The 13,710-nt window shown below is 35.6% G+C and overlaps 2 protein-coding genes across 6 annotated transcripts in view; both read right to left on the bottom strand.

Annotated features, from left to right (window-relative positions):
* Window positions 1-915: 915 nt before the first annotated feature.
* On the bottom strand, window positions 916-6,174 carry LOC114142497 (testis-expressed protein 9). The gene is made up of 12 exons (XM_028013811.1): window positions 4,893-6,174; window positions 4,490-4,620; window positions 4,177-4,240; window positions 3,963-4,039; window positions 3,769-3,814; window positions 3,547-3,626; window positions 3,326-3,465; window positions 2,535-2,626; window positions 2,193-2,366; window positions 1,946-2,080; window positions 1,288-1,422; window positions 916-1,211 (listed from the first exon to the last, which is right to left on the bottom strand). Exons 1-12 carry the CDS (start codon window positions 4,938-4,940, stop codon window positions 1,134-1,136), a joined length of 1,200 nt encoding a protein of 399 aa, XP_027869612.1. The 5' UTR covers window positions 4,941-6,174; the 3' UTR covers window positions 916-1,133.
* A 1,767-nt stretch (window positions 6,175-7,941) lies between these two features.
* LOC114142671 (testis-expressed protein 9-like) overlaps window positions 7,942-13,710 on the bottom strand; it is a 35,695-nt gene continuing 29,926 nt past the window's right edge. Inside the window, exons 1-8 of one of the 5 annotated variants that reach the window (XM_028014059.1) lie at window positions 13,490-13,597; window positions 10,803-10,854; window positions 10,605-10,707; window positions 10,292-10,383; window positions 9,861-10,034; window positions 9,652-9,729; window positions 8,125-8,259; window positions 7,942-8,039 (exon numbers count right to left, since the gene is read on the bottom strand). In XM_028014059.1, the coding sequence (XP_027869860.1) occupies window positions 7,965-8,039; window positions 8,125-8,259; window positions 9,652-9,729; window positions 9,861-10,034; window positions 10,292-10,383; window positions 10,605-10,707; window positions 10,803-10,823 (678 nt within the window). In that variant the 5' untranslated portion in view covers window positions 10,824-10,854; window positions 13,490-13,597 and the 3' untranslated portion in view covers window positions 7,942-7,964. Of the gene's footprint in view, window positions 8,040-8,124; window positions 8,260-9,651; window positions 9,730-9,860; window positions 10,035-10,291; window positions 10,384-10,604; window positions 10,708-10,802; window positions 10,855-10,947; window positions 11,912-11,955; window positions 12,223-13,489; window positions 13,598-13,710 lie in introns of those variants that run through there. The other 4 variants (XM_028014055.1, XM_028014057.1, XM_028014056.1 and 1 more) reach the window with 4 other exon arrangements.

Here is a 13,710-nt window from a genome sequence, read left to right as displayed (position 1 = left end):
AATTCCAGCAAAATCTGTTAATTGAATCTCCTTTGGACCAATTCTGAGAGTCGGTGAAGTCATTTTTTTTAGTTGAAAATGGGAATTTGTTCTCAACGTACCTGGTTAAATAAATACATTTTAAAAAATCAAAACTTGTTTTTGAACTGGTTTAGTTCCTAGTGCAAATATCTACACATTACGACAAAACTAACAATTTCCCAGCAAGATACAGAACCTTGTTTTAAGTAAATACTGTAGGTTTTTAATATTTAAAAAAGTTCTAGTTCCACTGGCAGATTAATTTACTTATACATTTTTATCATAAATGAAATAATCTGCCAGTGGAAGTAGTATTTTTTTAATCATTAAAAATTTATTTAAAACAAGTTCCTAATTCCAATATGTTGCTGAAAAGTTACTTGTTGATTTTGTATGATTTCAAGTGTACTAAGATATTTGCCTTAGAAACATGACCAAAAATACTAGTTAAGCTTCTTTGCTTTTGGGGTCAACGTAATAGATCGAAATTTTGTCAGAATGAAGTCACATCAGCTTCTAAAATTGAATGTATTACCTACTATTTGAGGCCACCATTAAGCATTTTGATCCACTAAAGACTGAACAAAAAACATCCATAGTTGAGTCCAGTGTTTAGGGCGTTAAAAATGAGGCTCTGGTTGATTGTCAGGAGTTTTGATGGCTTGTTGTAGCAGACAGAGTGCTGTGTATGGTTGAATATACATCATTTATGCAGCTTCACATGTGTTTCTAAAACAGGTCAACATTTAAGCAGACGGCTTCCTCTGCAATGAAACACCTTGAATACCGGCGAAGACTTCAGAAAACAATGTTTCTCCTCCTATTGACCACTAGATGGCGGTATTGTGGCGGTGAATTTTGTAGGTTTAGTAACAACACTTTCAGTTTAACTATTTTTTTTAAGTTTATTTCGTTTTTATTTAGACTGTTAACATTTATTAAATTCATAAAAGACATCTTAAGAGGAAACAATTTACAGTGAACTAATCAAATCTAAACAGTTCACAATACAAAACATAGAACCATCTCTAAAAGGAGCCTGTTGAAGTGTTTTTCTTAAAAGAAAAAAAGAAACATAAAAATAATTAAATAAATTGTGTATATCTCCATGTTCATGGCTTCCCCCAGTCCAGAGCTTTCATGAATTCCTCTTCTGCGAAGGACAGCAGCTTTGCAGCTTCAAAGTGCATCTGCAAACACAAAGTCATATCACGTTTTCAAAGAGAAAACATGAACACAGCGTGGGTGTGAAGTAAAGATCCTCACCTTTTGTCTTTTGAGAATGTCGATCAACTTCAGTTGTTTCTTGAAACCAGCAATAAGTTCAGTTTTCTGCTTCTTAAGAACCTGGTTTTCAGCCAAAAGATTTTCTTTACTTTGTTGTTCTTCACTGATTTTGTCCTTGTTTAACACACACAATAATTAAGAAGTTACAGTTGAGCATAGACCAACTTTTCATGCAAGACTTTAGGTATCAAGATCACATGAAATTCGGAATATACAAAATAATTTAAGAACAACATTTTACCTCATAAAATAAAACATAACTTGAATTATTAGCTACTAAAGTCGTAGCTAATAAACATTTGGTCATTTAGTGTCATATTTTAAATTATTTTGTTTAAAGCTAGAAGCAAGTCTGGGCTACTAAAGTTTTTATTCACACACATAAACCTTAAACTAGAAATCACATTTCTAAATATGAACTCTGACCAAATTCACAAACTTGTAACACCACAACTAAAATGATTCTTCTCATCTTCTCATGTAAATAAAAATACTCTTGTGTTGCTAGATAACCACTAGTTTTTGTTACAGACATGTGGCATGATGAGTAAAATTACTCACATGATTCAAATAATTATAACACATAGATTTCTGGTATTTAGTATTAATCCACTATGAAAAACAGTCGGGTTCTTACCTTGTTTATTTGTTTTGTCTTAGCGAGCTGAGACTTCAACCTCTCCACCTCCTCCACAGCTCTGTTTAGACGAACCTCCGCGGTGCTGTGGATAAGCGCCGCTTGCTTTTTGGATCTAGTCAGAATTTCTACTTCCTATTCAAAGCACAGCAGACGTCACTGTTACAAGTTCTGGTCAGATTGCATGAGCAATGAAGCAGGTTGTCATTTCTGACAGATTTGTCTAAGCAGTTCCATAGACACAGACCTTGCATAACGCAGACACTTGCAGCTGGAGATCGTCACATTTTCTGGCCGACTCTTCAGCTAAGGCTTTCTGCTTCTCAGTCTGTGTTTGCTGGATGTTGATGGTCCTCTGCAGCCGGACTCTGTCCTCCTCAAGCTCTTTAATTTTTGCAGCCAGCTTTGAATTTTCGTCTTCCTGAAAGGTGAGGAACATTTTCTAAATACCAGTAGTCTGCTTATTTTTTTGAGACTGAAGGTGTAAATAGTCCAGGAGTTGTATTTTAGCCTTTCCTTTAGATTTATGGTGCTAGATAAGATTACACTGAAGCAAAATGAATTACTGGAATGTGTTTTATTTATTTACCTTCTTATGATAATCACAAGAAAGCATGTCGATCTCTTCTTGCATAATTCGAAGCTTTGCCTTCAACACTCGTGTTTGAACATCAGAAACGGCTGCAAAGGAAAATAAAGTGATCACAGTAAATAGCTACTCATTCTACAACAATCAATAAATATCAAATACTAGACACACTGATCAATAATTTTCTAACAGTACTTTTTTTATTTTAAGCAGTATGAATCCAAGTGCTTCTTACAGGAATGAAAAACTTACACAAAGGTGTAGAGCCACAGTTCTCAGATTGAGGAACTTTGGCTATTTTAATAATATTTTTTCAAAGGGTAAATTTGAGCAGATTAAATGTAATGGGGAGATGCTTAACTCCAACAGCCAAAAACATGATCTGTTCAAGTACATTAGTTACTGTTTCATCAGAATCTTTCAAAAAGAAAAGTGCTGCGGCAGAAATTTCCAGAACTCCCAGCATAAAGACCTGGAAACAGAAACAAGCTGAGTTTCCTTCACCTATGAAGTTCAAACTTTGATCTGGAAACAGGATTGATCTTACCTCAATTTAATCATATTCCAGTTGCAAGTTTGAAAAACTACTGGGGTGTGTTAATGCTAGAAGACCAGGTCAACTACGACTAGCAGCGCAAACTAATAGTAATGTGCGTCTCTACATCTAGCGCTTTCAGAATAAGAGCACAAAAGTTTGGGTCCTTCCAAGCTGAATATTGAAATGTTTTCTAATTTGTTCAAATCATTTGCATCAACAAATAAATGTGACTTCATTCCACTTTGGTCATTACCTGATCCTCCGTGATCTTCAGCATTGTCTACTACGTTGTTCTGAACAGACTCCATCTCCTCCAGGCCCAGAATAGTCTTTGCTAAGAACAGATCAGTTTCATCCAATAGGGCTTCAGCATCATGAGAGTCCTTTGATGTGCTAGAATAAACAATATGTCCTTTTTAAGCCATCATAATAAACAAGGATGTAACAGATAATGCAAATAAAAATCAAACTCACGCTGTTTTACATTGTGGCTTCTTTCCTTGTTTCCCAGCATGCTTACTCTGTGTTGCTGATGTGACCGTTTTTTTGCTCACCTTTTAAGGAGTACACAAATCATACTGAGCAAAAATATTATTAGATTGTTTTTATTACATTGTTCAGCCAGAAGGAAAAGCTGCTCCAGATTAAAAAACAAACATCTGACCAAGAACCAAAGATTCCTTTCTGATCTAATACCTTCATTCCAGGATCCTGTACAGCTTTTGGTTGAGATTTTGAGTTTCTGTTGCAGAGGAGTCGGACACACACATACACACATTGTTAGTTATATTATTTTCATGAGCAACAAAGATCTGAATGTATGTGCCTGCACAGTGGATCTCCCTATGCACATTGTTCAGCATGCTCTGCCCTCTTGTCACAGCTCTTACCTGAAACCATCTCCATCCTCCGTTTCCAAGGCGACTTCATCGGAGAGAGGATGTGACAGAACTTCACTTTGCTCTCTCTAAAATGCCACAAACAGAAAATATTTACTTTTGATTTCTACAAGAAAAAATGCATTACATTTTTTCCATATATTTCTGCATCTTTTAGGTGTTGAAATTCACTAGATTAGATTTCAAATCCATATTCACGACGTACCATGAGTTGCTCTGCTTGTCTCACCAGCTCTGATGTTTTGGCTTCAAGCTCAGCATTTAACAGCCTGATGGAAACAAGACGATGCATAATGTAGTTTGAACACAAGCTGTGAAACTTTTGATTGTTTATTTGTTTTATTATTATTGGAGCCTTGCAACAAAATTTCACTAAACATGTACATTTTAAATGAAGACCTGAATGACTAAAGTATGTCTATGTCTATGGTGAGTGTATTTTACCACTTATATGGAGGAATAATTAACTACTTTGGGAAAAAAGGTGATTAGGCCATTAACACGTTTAACTATCTTACTTGTACTGCTCCTCCTTGGCAAAAATGTCATCAATATGTTTTTTTGTTGGACTCGAGTTACATCTTTCCTTTGGTTTAGCTTCCACCTTCTTGAAGCTCTCAGCAGTACTGGATGATGGACGCTTCTTGGTCTGTAACACAAAAACAGACAACAGCACTGAGTTACAGAGCGATTTAGTATTTAACCCGAGCTTTAGAAGCACTGTGATTGAATTTTTATTTTTGTCTAAACTCAGCCTTTTGTAAATAATTTGACATTCTCCACTTCGAGCACAATCACAAAACGGGGGTAAAATTGTCTTTAAGGAGATTTAAAATAAAATTAAAAAAATGTTCTATAAGCTGAGAAAGTGTTCGTTTTGAACTTTTCTAACACCCAAAGCTAAACCTATTCATAACATACCTGCGAAATGACGGCGTTTGCCTTTTTCTTACAACTTTTGTCCGCCATTGTTGTGGCTAAATCCGGGTTGCCTAGCAACAACTGCCCAACAGCCGAAAGTACGGAAGCTCCTGAAAGACATTTGGATGGAATTTCAGCGTGAGATTACTGCCACAAAGACACATGCCGGCTATTTTTGATCAAATAAATACTAAATAAGGTGATTTACTGAGGTCATATTTGTTCGAGAACAGTAGTTAAATTAATTACAATAACATTTAATTTCCCTTTGGGATAAATAAAAGATTTTTGAATTGAATTTTAATATAACAGATAAAACATGAAACACTGACTGGGGAGGGGTGTGGTGGTACCTCATGTGGACCTAAGAGATAAGATAATAACAATATGTAATATGTATTCCTTTTCTCCACATCCTTCACATTTGTCGTTGTTTTTCTTCTTCCCCCATTTGGTGCATTGCAAAAATGTGCGCTGCATATTAACACCGACTGTATAGGAATGACCCGGTGTCATTACATATCAATCATCTGAGATATTACTTGGAGGGCCAATCTGGTGTCATAGTGGGGAAACACTGTTTTCACTCACAGTAGGAGATATTTAACCCTAATGTTTTAAAATTTCACTGATGTTTTGAATTAACCAAGAGACAAAAAAAAAAAAAAATCTGTTGAAACACATGAAGAGGACTTTGGACATCTGTAGATTTAAAAAAAAGAAAAAAAAGAAAAAGCTTTTACATGGTACACACATGCTGATAGGCTCCTAACAAGGAAGAATGGATGCTGAAATTGCTTCTAAAAGCTGTTTCAGCAAAGTGAGTACATTTGTGCAACTGGGTTATTGCCCTTTTTTTCATTTTTGTACTGCATCCCCCATTACTTGTTCAGGTGAACTGCATAGGATAAATGTCACATTAATGGTAGACAAAGTCTGTAAATTATTTATTGTTGTTTTGTTTATTGTGTGAGAATTTCTTCTCAGAACTTTTGAGCCTAATCTGGTGTGAACATTTCACAGTGAAAAGCAGAGAACAACAAAAGAAGTCGCTCAAATTAAGACCAGAGTCCTCGTGCATAAAGCGTGCGTGCGCACAAAATATGTGCGGCGCCATATTTTACGCACAAGTCGGCATGTATAAAAATTAACTTTGCGTCAAAGTTTGCGTTATTTAGACCAAGAAGCATCGAACCCGATGTTTTAGGGGGGGTTTTTAATGATTTTAATATTTTATTGTTTAAACTAAGCAATGAAACTGAACCGCATTTATCCTCAGACAATAACATAACACACACACACAAAATAAAGAAATCAAAAATAAAAGGATGCGAAAACCTCACTAGCGTGTAAAAAAATACATTTCCTCAGTTTTTGTCCCGTAAAGATGTAACGCAGAGTTCTGTGCACCGAGGCGAATGAAATGCATCTGGGGTGATTTTATTCTCACTAAAAGAATAAAACGTGGTTGGATCAGCAGATTAACACCAAGCAGGTTTGATTATTTTTAAGGTGATGGAGGTGCGTAGACAATCACACGTATATTTAAGTAGCTGCATAAAGGTGAGCCGCGTAACTGTGGAGCGGTTTGGCTCTGATGGAGATCAGTGGAAGGATTCAGAGGGAGCGATTGACCATATTGATCTGCTGGGAAATGTTGATGATGGTTCATAAGTGTTTAGATTAATCCAGACTGATTATCCCGGAGCTCTGAGCAAAACTTATAGAAGGATCCGTGAGGTACCGGTACCGGTCCAGCTGCAGTCATCCTTCAGGGGAGCCGCCAGCTTTGTGAATGCGCCTTTCTGGACAGAAAGCATCTCCACTCTTTAAATGTACAACTTATGCACATGATTCCACTACTTATAATAAACGTCCATTTTATCCACTCAAATGACTCTCTGTCTGTCTTTAAATCCCGGCTGAACGCTCTGCTGTTGAAACAGGAATTTGCACGATCTCTTTATTTTCTTTTTTTTTTATTATTATTAGGATTTTTTTTTCTTTCTTTAAAATGTATTATTTTTATTTTTGTGAGGTTATGTTCCCTGAAAGAACCATTTAAATAATATATATAATTATTATTATTATAAATACTTATACTGCTACAAACAAGGACGTTGCCATGGTTACTGCTTCACGTGGTGGCAGACTTCCGGGTATTTATACTAATTTACATATGTATTTATAGAGGCGACAGGGCGGACCAGCAGCTGTTCTCTATTTCCCGCAAATTAGGATTTATAAAAGAAAGGTGCGCGGCCACGTGCGTGCTCACGGCTTTATACATCCGATTTTTTTTTTTTTTTTTTTTTTGTGCGCTGCTCTTTTCTAAATTTTTCTGTACGCCAAGTTTTAATGTGAAAACTGCGCACTCTTTTATGCTTGAGGCCCCTGATTATTTATATAGCACATTTCGGCTACAAGCCAGTTCAAAGTATGAAACAAACAATAAACAGTACATTTCTCAAATGTCATCAAAAGTGTCGTACTAATCAAAGTAAGCTCTAAACATGTGGGATTTTAGCCCACATGTTTAGAGCTTACATGTGGACTGAGTTCCTTTGGTTTAAAGGAACTCAGGATTTCAGCTGCAGTGGAGCATAAAATCTTAATGCTACTTCTCCCATGTTTGGTTTAGTTAGACAAAAAATTATTTCCTTTTTTTTTTTTTTTTTTTTACACATCATTCAAACTGATATGCATGTATGTATTTGCATAATCGCCAACAGAAAAACATACTTTCCTTAAGTGTAGCTAAACATGCAACAGACACTAAAATATACATTTTTAGTTTGGAGGAGACATAAAGATAAAAAAGTTGAACTGCCAGCTTTTCTCTATTTTCTGTTATGTTTCTGTTATGTGATATATTTTTATGTATTAGCCTATGCTTTAACAATATATTTTTCAAAATATGTTTCAAAAACCCTTCTGAGTGAATAAGTGAACAAAATATTAATCAATGCATTTTCAAACTGAGGTTGTTTAACACAGGATTAGATTTACAGTGTAGCCCCATAACATGAAGAAATGACTTTATAAGAAGTAAGAAGGACAGTGAGGATAAGTTTATTGTGTCTCCACCATGGCCTTGATGAACTCATCCTCCGTGAAGGACAGCAGCTTTGCTGCCTCAAGGTGCATCTGCACACAAAAAGTTGTGTAATGTTTTAAATTTGAAATTTTAATCATTTAAAACTGATTACGGCAGTAAAATAAAAATACTTACTATCTGTCTTTTCAGAATGTCGATCAGCTTGGTTTGCTTCTTGAAACCCAAAATAAGGTCATATTTTTGCTTCTTGAGGTTTTTGTTCTCAGCCAGCAGATTTTCTATATTTAGATTTTCTTCACTACTCAGGATCTAGATTTACACAAGAAATCAAAATGATTAAATTCAATTCAGTTGAGTTCAGTTTATTTGCGTTGATCTAAGTCACAATAAATGTGGTCTTGTGGCTTTAGAAAAAAAAAAAAAAAAACATTGCATATGCAGAAATACAGAGTAAATTCAATCACTCCCCCCTGATCACTAGTTTCTAGTCATTATAGGTGAAGCTGTTCTGCTGGTTCTTGATCATTCCTCTTTAAATTCTAAGATAAAGAATTCTGATTTGTATTTAAACATCACTCAGATGGGTTCAGAGTCACCTGCTGACATTGTAACGTAGAGCTGTGTATCATCTGCATAGTTATTGCAGTTAATTATTACTTGTTATAATCTGAGCTATAACAACTGTCCACAGTTCCCAATTGGATTCAGTTCAGGTGAGGAAGTTTTTCATCTGGTGAGCATGTCATGGAGCTTTGTGTCTTTTTGAAAGACTCATACTTATTCCTGTACCTGTGCTTGAATAAAGTCTCGTCTAATAACTGGTAGTATGTTTGGGAGTTGATTTTGAGCCCAAAAGGTTCAACCAGCTCATACCAGAACCCCCATCTCCTCCTTGCAGGTGCTTGACTCAAAGTGGAGCTCTTTGCCCGTTACTGATCCACCCATAGATCCATCCATCATCTGGTCCGCCAGAGTCACTCTTATGTCATCAATAAAACCTCAGAAAAATCTGTCTACAGATATTTCTTGGCCCAATCTAGACGCTTCAGCTCATGCGTCTTGTTCAGTACGGGTTTCTTTTTTCACAACACGTTTCTCTTGATTATTTGCAGCAAAGCGTTTGATGGATCTATGATCATACCCCAATATCTCAGCAATTTCAAGAGTGCTGCATCCATCTGACAGATTTTTGGTAATTGTTAACTTTTCAGAGTGAGCTAAATCTCTTTTTTTGGCATATTGTGCTTAAAGAAAAGAACCTGCCTAATAATTATGCACACCTTGATACAAGGTGTTGACCTCCTGAAGCCTCCCTCATTACACAGATACTCATCACCTGCTAAGCTTAAATAGTCTGAACAGATTGCACATTTTTCAGCTTGGAGTAAAAATATGACAAAAAAATAGGATCTGGTTAAAATACTCACTTGCCTAATAATTGTGCACACAGTGTAGAATTATTATTAAACTGAACTCCCCATTTGGATAAACAATCTGCACTAGAGTCTGGAAACCTTTACTCTCTCTACTTTTAAAATACTCTCTTTCATGTATTTTAATTCCTTGATGACAACTAATCAACTTTCTAAATAATTTTATTTATTTCTATTAATTCCAAGTTGATCTTTTTCCTATATTTAGGATAAACATACCTTTAGTCTGTTGTATTTAATATAAAGTATTGAAATAAATTCAACAGACCTTCTTCTTCTTCACCAGATTGGCTGCAGTCAGCTGGCAGTTCATCTTCTCCACTTCCTCATCATAACCTCTAACCAGCTTAGAGAAACAATGAAGGTTACTGTTATTTATTATGGCAAATAGGGAACCATTCAACATTATTGTCAGAATTTAGACATTAAACTTAAAAAATTCTCCAAGCTCATGCTTCAGTTGCCACTGACACAAACCTTGCTTAAGTCATACACTTGCAGACGGAGATCATGACATTTGTGGGCAAGATCTTTAATCGAAGCTTTCTGCTCCTCAATTTGTATTTTCTGGACACAAATGGTCTTCTGCAGTCTGGCTCGATCATCGCCCAGCCTCTTATTTGTTGCAAAAAGCTTTCCAAATTCATCATTCTGAAAGAAAAATGTTAAAATTTTAGAAAAATCCGTGTATTTACATTTTTATATTTATTATCTTGATATGTAGATACATTTAAAATTAAAATGCTGCTGCATAAACAGGCTAAGAGACCATTGTCGGTATATTTGGGGAATTATAGGGCTTTTAAAATGAAGAATGAAAACATGCTGATAGTTCTAATAAAGTAAAGTTCCACAAAAGCAGAATAAGTTTGAACTGCATGGGAGTTTGATTAGATTTATAACTCTACCTGATAATGATATTCAGTGGAAAGCAGATCAAGTTCTTCTTGCACAATGTGTAGCTTGGTTCTTAAAACCCTGGAGTCATGGTCAGAAAGAGCTGTAAAGGAAAATTGAATGAGTAAAATATACCAATATAGTTACTAAACTTTCAATAAATCATAATCATTAAGTTTATTATGAATTTTAAAACATACTGTGGTATATATATATATACATATGACATGAATCACAACATTTATTGATTAATATCAACAAATAAATCAAGGGTTTATGAGGTTTTTTTTAGTTGACTCAAACATTCAGCATTTAGTAAATTACCTGCAGTCTTTTTCTGAACACAACCATTGATTTTCTCCTCCTTTTCTTCATGGTCAGAATCCATGTATTTTGCTGTTACTGACCCCCTTCTATTGGCCCAATTCTAAAGATTACAAAAATAAATCAAGTTTCTAGCCTCAACAAAAGGCATCTCCACAATACTCACAATTTTATCCAGGAAAATATCTGGACTGATACCTTCTTTCCAGATTCCTGCATGGCTCTTGCTTTGGACTTTGAAATCCTGCAGCTGAGAAGTTGGACACAAAACACATTTATCTTTGAATGAACAGTGAAGATGTGTATCCGTCTACATGGACGGCCTTTTCTGACGGTTCTTAACTGGAACTGTTTATCTTCCATATTCAAGAGCAGCATGTTGGCTTTGACTGAACTTCACTCTCCACCGTCTAAAACCCATAAGAATCTGTTTGACCTTTGAAAGAAATCCTGATTGGTTTTACATTTTTCTCCATCAACAGGCTAACTTAAGTCTATAAGTTTCAATAAATTTGCCACATGAGTAAAAGCAAATATATTCATAACCATAATTCACTCTGCTTGTTTTAATAGTTCTGCTGTTTTAGCTTCCAGCACAACACTCAGCAGCCTGATTGACACAGCAGAAAGCAAAGCACATCACTTATGAATACAGTTCACAATTTATAGTAAGTAATAGCAGGAAAAAAGTATTACTAATTTGTAAGTTAATCAGTCTTCTGATTTGTTTCTGGTTTGAAGTGCAGCTTTAAAAACAAGTGCTAAATTAATTTAAATTGTTGGTATATTTAATTTGGTAAGACGGGATACAGTCAACACATTAAAAACACTGACAGGTACAAAACTGACATTTCAGGCTCTCTAGCACTGATTATTTTTGTGGCCTCGTTCTTTTCTTTTCAATGACATACAAAAGCAGAAGATACTGATCGAAATAACAGGTTTAGGTGCAACAAAAAATTAAGAATTACAAGATTATTATGAATGAAAAGCTGCCACTCAGCTTTAGCAAGGGTGAGTTGAAAGTTTTAATGCCTGTAGTGAATGTAGCCTATTTCTTCACCAATCGGAGTCTGTCCAAATTAATTTGGCCAATTTTGATCTCAACCTGATCGATTATCCACATTTTTATTAGAACTGCAGTTATCGACGACGATTAAAAATCAGAAACTAACAAAAACATCTCTCCTGACAAGAATTATTAAGAACATAGCAGTAAAAACTCGGCATGGTAGTGGGTTTAAATCACAACGATTGAGTCGGTCCACTTTGAAATACTATTTATAAAACTTTTCTTCAAGCCAAAATATGTTTCTCCCGGCATTAATATAACAATCTAAGCATCACATACCCGCTAAACGACGGCGTTAATGTTTTAATTACAACTTTTAACACCTGCAGAGACACAGTTTTGGTTGCCTAGCGACGACTCCAAAAGTACGGAGGCTTCTGAAGGACATTTGGCGATATGAATCACCACAAGCAGAGACGGACATGCTTGTTTGAGTGAATGTTTATTATACTTTGATAAAATAAAAATAAAACTGCTGAAATTATTGAGTTATTAAGGTCATATTGCGTTAATCTTGAAACAGGTGTTTCTATCGGTCATTAAGGTAAGTTGAAGTACAAAAGTACAATACTTCATAAAATCTTGAGAATAATATGTCTGAATTATTGAAATTCTACATCATCACCTAAAATGTTTTTTTTTTCAATTATGATAAAGTAAATGTTAACAATAAAATTCTACGTTTTCCAAACGTTGTTTGACTAAATGTTGATATTGTGCCTTTGTCGTATTGATAATTTGAACAACTTCTGATAGACAAACGTCAGACTTTGTTAAAAACACAATTCGTCTAGTAGAATTTATTTAATTATGCAGTTTTAAAAAATTATTTATTACAACTGAACTGACCAAACACAGTACTTAAACCCTCCACCAGGTGGCATAGCACACGATTCAATACAGAAGGTTTTAACAATGTGCAGAAACCCCATAATAAGAGACTTCTCAAGGACACAGCTTTCATTTAACTACAAGATTGACACATATCTGCAGGTACAATAATGTATTTAGTGTCTTTGGTGTGCTCTAATCTGCTACTGAGCAAAAATAGTCAAAGTAATATACAGTATTTCACAATGTTAATCAGTCTTTTGATTTATTTCCGGTTTGAAGTGCAGCTCTAAAAACAATTTTATCATCACTCCAACCATTATTATGTGTAAGTTAAGGCATACTAATGTGTTTTTGTGTAAGGTCATTCTCAAGTTTTTTTTTTTTTTTAAACAAGCCTTATGAAAAATACATCTATTTTTAAAGACATGTTCAGATGTATTTTCATTTGGCATCATGTTTGCAAGTGTTTCTGCAGGACTGAGAAGTGAAGAGAACCGAAATATTATTAAATCATACTGAGAATCAGTGGAAACTGAGGTTGTTTGTCGAAGGAAAGTCTCGTTTCTAAGAGGAATGTTTTAACCACCACAAACAAAATCTGTGAACATGAATAATTGAAATGTTTTTAATGAGTAATAATAAGGATGTGTATTTAGATTTTATTTAGTTTTAGCTATTGTGGTACATTTTGTTCCGATCATAAACTGTCCATGAAAGCAGTCAAAACCATAAAACTGGGTGATCTGGACCTGTTGTAGGAGCGAACAGAATCAACAGCATAATAATAAATGTGCACGACCATTTCTATAATTTCAACTTAATGTCAGAGGAGTAAGTAATCATTCAGATGCACTTCGGCTGACAGTTCAGCTTGTTTTTGATGCTGGCTTCACCAAGGCGCATGCGCGTCCCCAGCCGCTACTACTCTCCATGCACATGCGGACAAATCCCACAACCTGCGGGGCAGAGCAGGGCTCACCGGAGGGACTGATTAGTTTGTTTTCCAGCTGTCTGCTCTGCTGTTTGCGCTCCTTTTTTCTTTTTTTTAATTTATATCCACGCATCACCCAGGCTCCGGGCAGCGGCGCCTATTTCGGCTGCGCAAGCCTCCAGACGGACCGACCGGCCGGCCGGCGGGTGTCCGGAGTCTGAAGCGAGCGATGTCGAAGGAGGAGCCCTGGGTGGCCACAACAACAACAA

This window comes from Xiphophorus couchianus, chromosome 4, assembly GCF_001444195.1.
Source record: "Xiphophorus couchianus chromosome 4, X_couchianus-1.0, whole genome shotgun sequence".
NCBI classification, from domain to species: domain Eukaryota; kingdom Metazoa; phylum Chordata; class Actinopteri; order Cyprinodontiformes; family Poeciliidae; genus Xiphophorus; species Xiphophorus couchianus.
The sequence above is the reverse complement of the archived record's forward strand: the minus strand, read 5'-3'. Positions and strand labels throughout refer to the sequence as shown.